The sequence below is a fragment of the Sparus aurata genome, chromosome 18 (genome assembly GCF_900880675.1).
Source record: "Sparus aurata chromosome 18, fSpaAur1.1, whole genome shotgun sequence".
NCBI classification, from domain to species: Eukaryota; Metazoa; Chordata; class Actinopteri; order Spariformes; family Sparidae; genus Sparus; species Sparus aurata.
Window position 1 is genome coordinate 33,117,951 of NC_044204.1, and position 6,000 is coordinate 33,123,950.

General features: G+C 39.4%; 1 protein-coding gene across 1 annotated transcript; it reads left to right on the forward strand.

The window, feature by feature from the left end:
• Positions 1-1,718: 1,718 nt before the first annotated feature.
• On the forward strand, positions 1,719-2,808 carry LOC115568674 (uncharacterized). Its single transcript, XM_030396180.1, has 3 exons — positions 1,719-1,772; positions 1,896-2,225; positions 2,369-2,808. Exons 1-3 carry the CDS (start codon positions 1,730-1,732, stop codon positions 2,806-2,808), a joined length of 813 nt encoding a protein of 270 aa, XP_030252040.1. The 5' UTR covers positions 1,719-1,729.
• The last annotated feature ends 3,192 nt before the right edge of the window (positions 2,809-6,000 follow it).

A 6,000-nucleotide genomic window follows, 5' to 3' on the forward strand; every position in this document is an offset into this window, starting at 1 on the left:
AGTTTCCACGCAGCGTTTGTTTCTCAGCGGTGACTGTGAATGTGTGTTCTTGTGTGTCTGTTTTGGAAAGAACCAAGCTGAAAAACAAAGAACATGAAGACTTTCTGTTCGAAACTTCATTTTACAGTTGGAGCTTTTCTTGTAAACAACGATGAGGTCAACAGTACTGACCCTGATGAAGACCACAGACCACAACACACCGGTCCAACAAATACACTGCAGACCCTATAGATAGAAAGGTTGTGTGTGTCAGTGTGTGGTGCTGTGTTGGATTGTGTTATGTTGTGGTTTAATATAGTTCAGAAACTCTCAGTCACCTTCAGCTGAATGTGTTTCTGTGACACTGTGAGAGTGTCGGTCTGCTGCTGACTTTCAGCCTCTGAAGAGAAGTGAAGCGAGTGTAGAGGATGGACGCTGTGCTCTTCCTGCCTATGTGAGTGACAGGCAGAGGGGCGAGACATCATCGACGGTGAAAAGCAGATGAATGTCTTAAAAATGGCTTTTGGGTCTTTTTGGATCACCGTAAGAAATGGCTGAGTACATCTTTCTCTCAAGCACGGTACACTTTCTTGGCCCTGGCACGGTTGGAAGAAATATGGTTGCTCATGCTCGAGCACAGGCACAGGTGTGCAACGTGGACATGAAGTTTAATCATGCGTATTACGACGACTCGCATAATCAAGAAATCTATGAATGTGAGAGCCGTCTGTGACCAAAACTACAAACAAATAAGTCTGTGTTCTCCACTGTGTCTGAGTGAATGATATCATGGTAGTTAAATCTTCTTGTCTGAACTTGAAATGAGGCCAGAGCTTCATTTAATTGATGGCTGAAATTGTCCTTTTAAGGCAAACCATGATTTCTGGTAAGCTAATTTAGTAGTTTTGGTGCTTTTATTTTGAAAAATGTAATCAAACATTGCCTTTTTGTTATTTCTAACTTGAACACTAAATAAGGCTGTGGTGCTTTCAGGGGCAGGTGAGTGCAAAATCGAGTTTGTGAGTGTATTACACATTATGGCGTGATACATCCACGATTAATGTTCAGGAACTACTGCACTGTGTCATTTATGTAGCACCCTTATTTAAAGGCCCGGTCCTGCCCAACAACACACGTGTTATCTTTTACCCTGTTTCATTCGACCCTCAGCCAGGTGGGAGTTGGATGAAGACACATTGATGTCATTAAACTTGACGTCCTGTTGAGGATCATAAACACGTATACCAACAAAGGAAGAGTGAACGTACTGTATGTCAGCTTAATGCAGGTTGTCAATGCTCACACAGTTCTGTCAAAGGACTAATTATAAACAACAGGTGTGAAAACATCTGTGTGGGTGGACCTTTGTGTACATCCTCACCTTTACACCAAAATGTAACGTTTCTGCAATCTTTGTCTAAAACTCTCTTAATACGTCATTTAGGGTGATGGGAGTGTGTTTCCTCAACATCTTCATCAGTAGAGTCAGTGTCAGATTAAAAGTCAAAGTCCAAAAAAACCCACCACGAAACACTAAACAGAAGCTTGCTGTTAGTTCTGTTTGTGTTTCTAGGTTGGAAAAGTGGTCGATATTATTTCCACTGTGGTGGTTTACTGAAACTACACCGTAACTAGGAGCCAATCAGACTGCTCTGAAGTGATTCCCTCCCCCTTGATGCCGTTACATTAAGATGAATCTTCCTCTAATGCGATCTGATTTAACTGCTGTCTCAAGGGAATCAACAACAAAATGCTGATCGTGTTTTATTCACTGCTGATGCTCAGAGTCGGACGTAAGTAGTCAAGTCTTTTCTCCACATGTAGTTTAGGTTTATTACATTCACACATCAGTTTAGAGCAGGGAGCATCTGAATCTATCTGTTGTTGATCACTGCTCTATTTCATTTCATCTTCAGGATGCACAGACGATCTGAACTTTGAGATGAAGACTGTTGATGTTGGACATGATGTGACTCTGACCTGTGCCCGTCACGACTCTTGGCTCTCAACACAATTGTTTTGGATCCGGCTGGTTTCTGGAAACATGCCTGAATTGTTGGGAGGAACATTTAGCTTTGATTATGATGGTGTGAACAAAACTCCTCGTATTACAGCAAAACAAGGCGATGGAACATTTCTTCTGCATATTAGTGAAGCACAGTTAAGTGATACTGGACTTTACTACTGTGTAAAAGTAAAGAGCCTTGACATGACATTTGTGGAAGGAACATTTCTAAGAATTCAAGGTAAACATCATTTATAACAGCAATGTACATATTTAGATGTTTTAAGTTCATTTGAAAAGATGTCATGTTTCCTTAAATTATGAATTAGCATATTTAAATACTTTTATTTTCCTTAAAGTAAGTAAAACATCTTTATTTTCCAGGACCAGAACCTGATGTCACCGCCATCATCCAACTCCCTCCATCTGGTCCAGTCCGTCCAGGAGACTCAGTGACTCTGCAGTGTTTAGTCCTCTCTGACTCTCAGAACAAACCGTGTCCCGGAGATCACAGTGTGTTCTGGTTCAGAGCCGGATCAGAAGAAACTGATCCCACTTTCATTTACTCTCATGGAAACACTGGTGCTGAATGTGAGATCAGTCTTGAGGCTCGATCTCCACAGAAATGTGTCTACAGCTTCTCTAAGAACGTCAGCTCTTCTGATGCCGGGACTTATTACTGCGCTGTGGCCACATGTGGAGAGATTCTGTTTGGAAATGGAACAAAACTGGACATTGAAGGTATCTTTGTTTTGTTGTTTAGGACATTTGAATATTTAAGTATCAAGTTATACAATAAGTCAAATAAAGTCTATGAAAATTAACCATTGAGTTTTTTTTCTTATATTTTAAATAATTAAAGGTAGCAAGATCAAATTTCCCCGTTTGGTAATTTTCTATGTTTTTTTTTTAATTTTCATGATGTTTCAGGACTCATTACGGCTGATGCTCTTATTTATCTGCTGTGTGCTGTCTTGGCTATAAGTCTTGTTGTTATAGCCTTCCTCATTTACCTCATTTACGGTAATAGAAGCTACTCATAGTTCTCTATAAAACACTATAACATTAAAGATCCATCCTTATTTATTGTTGAATATATATATCATCTGTTTCCAAATCCAGATGCTGTTGCCGGGCAGAAAATCAGCAGTGGTCAAAAAAGTCAACACGTGAGGAATTTAAATGATGGATTAACATTATTGAAACAGTTGTGACTCTTTGTTTAGTTTCAACTTTGTCTTCTGGTGTATTTCCACAGAGAGATGATGACATGAGACTTTATTCTGCGGTTGTTTTCACTGTGATGAAAACTGACAGAGGTGTGATGAAGCATGCAGAAGCAGCAGAGACAGAGAGGATCTACACTGCTGTCAAGGCCTTTGGGTTGGATCAGTGACTTAAAATGATGTGTTTGGTTGATGTCAGTCCATTTAGAGCTCAGTGGGTTTATATACAGTAGCTAGTAGTGACTATTAGGTAAAGCTTATATACATATTACACCTTACTGCCTCTCTGAGTGGAAACTACTGCAGGCAGGAGGAAAACATGCAAACTGAACTCAGAAAGTATTTAGTTTCACTCTACATGTAAACAGTGATGGACAGTTTGTAGTTCTAATCTGTCCCTCAGTCACTGTCGTGTCTCTTTTATACAAATGTGCACAGTTAAAAGTTACATCACAGGGTAACTGGGCTGATGTAAGGTCGGAGATTCGTTGCTTGTGATCTCTAAACCTCCTCATTCATCCGAGGTGAATTCTTAAAGGGCAGCCCCACCAATTTAACCCATTTTAAGTGTGTTTTCATGTCTGGACTGCATATGTGCGAAAAGTCATATAAGGCCTTTTGAAGCTCCAGAGAAATGATACTAGATAGATTGCCTCTAGTGGTATCACTCAGTGGCTGTTGCATTGTGGGAAATGTAGGCTTAAGGTTTGGAAATAAAGCGTTTCACTCTGTTGTACTCATTCAAGACAGTTTAAAAACAAATAATCTAAAACAACACAAGCAGAACGAGAGGTACCACCTCTTTAATTCAACACATTCTTCTTCCTTTTCAAAACCTGGCGGCAACATTACCCAAAATGCAACAGCCACTGTGTGACGTCAGTAGAGGCAATTTATCAGATTATATGCAGCTTCCTCCAGAGCCACAAAGACTCAATTTACTTTTCTGAACATATGCAGTAGCACTCCCCAAGAACTGAAAACACACTTTAATGTGTAAAATTGGTGGAATTACCCTTTAAATTGTAACATGAGTACAGAGACCTTCCGTTAAAATGGATAGTGATCAGGTTAATAGTGAGAGTGGGAAACATTTGAGATGTAAAATTGTACAAGATTGTGCATAAAGTTAGCATGGATGCACAGAAATGATCCAGTGTACTCAGGACCAGCCAGTGATCCTGGATCAGACTGTTCTTCTGTTTTCTGGTTGTTGTCGTTATCCTTTTTCTTGTGCTTGTGTGCTTGGAAACACAATATGTAACAAACTGTTTCAATAAATATAACAAACTTTGTAAAAGAAGTTTGGGTTATTCTGCTGATTTTCTATCTCTTGCCAGAATCACTGAAATCAAGCCAGTATTTAACTTTAACAAAAACAAATCATGTTATCAAGTTTCTGACCTTCACAGTTTCACATGGATCTCACAGCAAAGTGTGTGTACACTTCATGTAATATTTGTGGTGAGTTCAGATGAAGTTACTTCCTGATAGAATACCATATAAATGTCCTCTTACAGAAATACTGGCTATTAATGCTGTTAATTATCAAGGTAACTGAAAAGCTGGAGCTCTCCTACAGAAACACTTATCAATATTTTTTGGGGAATGTAAACAGTCTGACTGATACAGAGCTACCTCTGGTCAATATGTTGTCAGTTTTGGATAAATTGTTACATGTGAACACTCCCTAATCACACTGATGCCCTCTGAACACAGAGAGGCTTTGTGTTGAAACAAACCACAGAGAATCGAGCCACGTTTCATTTCCTACATACAAGTACGCTTCTGTGAAAACCACAGAGAACTTAAACCAAACAAGTTTTTTGTTTTCCATTTTACTGTTTCTCTCCTGTCACAAGGCTGTGCTCTGGTTAGGTTAAGGCACACACACTTGGTTATGGTTTATAGATATAAAAGTCCAGCTTAAAATCTAAACATTGCTGAAGATAGCACAACTCCCCATCAAAAATATCAGGTTATTGTCACAAATAGGCACAGTTGGAAGATGTCCTGAGTCCTTCTTAAGAATATCGCACTTACAATTGTTGGTCTCTCATCTAAAATATGCAGTAACTTCACACCTACTTCTGCTGAAACTCAGGCCTCATCACTTTGGTGTACTAAGTTAATCAACATCCAATTTAAGACATTATCACACCCCATAAATCACTAAATATTGGCACCTGTCAGCTATTTTAGTGTTTCTGTTAATTGAGCTACAACCTCAATAAATATCGTCGTGACTGAAGGCAACACAGAAACGTGTTGTGTTGTGTCTCTTTTCTCCTGACAACCAAACAAGGTAAAACTACATTTCATTTAGTAACGTGTGTGTGTTTCCTAAACAGCGTCAGATGAAGTGGAAAACAAGGTGAAATCATTCCTTGTGTTCAGTTTCAGTGTCAGTTTTAAAAAACCCAGCATGAAACAGAAGCTTGCAGCTGGGGTTGTGTTGCGTGTTCAGGTTGGAAAGATGGTTGATATTTATATCCTCTGTGGTGGAACAGCGACACGCCAACGTAACCGGAGGCCAATCAGATTGCTCTGACAGTGTTGCCTCCCACTTGATATGATTATATTGAAGTGAATCTTCTTTTAAATTCATCTGATTCAACTGCAGTCTCGAGAGGAATAAGCAGAAAATGATTCTACTTCATTTACTGCTGACGCTCAGCGGAGTGGGTGAGTATAAGTAGAGGTATCAGATTTACTCCTGATAAGGTGATAAGTGTTGTATGTCCTCTTATTTAGGACATGGTGACATCAGTCTTTATCTTTTGTTGATTC

What these genes read in the sequence shown, in the direction of transcription:
- LOC115568674 (XM_030396180.1), top strand. Translation starts at nt 1,730, where the DNA reads ATGCTGATCGTGTTTTATTCACTGCTGATGCTCAGAGTCGGAC. An exon ending in GCTGATGCTCAGAGTCGGAC is followed by an intron (nt 1,773 to 1,895) that starts GTAAGTAGTCAA and finishes TTTCATCTTCAG; the next exon opens with GATGCACAGACGATCTGAAC. An exon ending in AACATTTCTAAGAATTCAAG is followed by an intron (nt 2,226 to 2,368) that starts GTAAACATCATT and finishes TTTATTTTCCAG; the next exon opens with GACCAGAACCTGATGTCACC.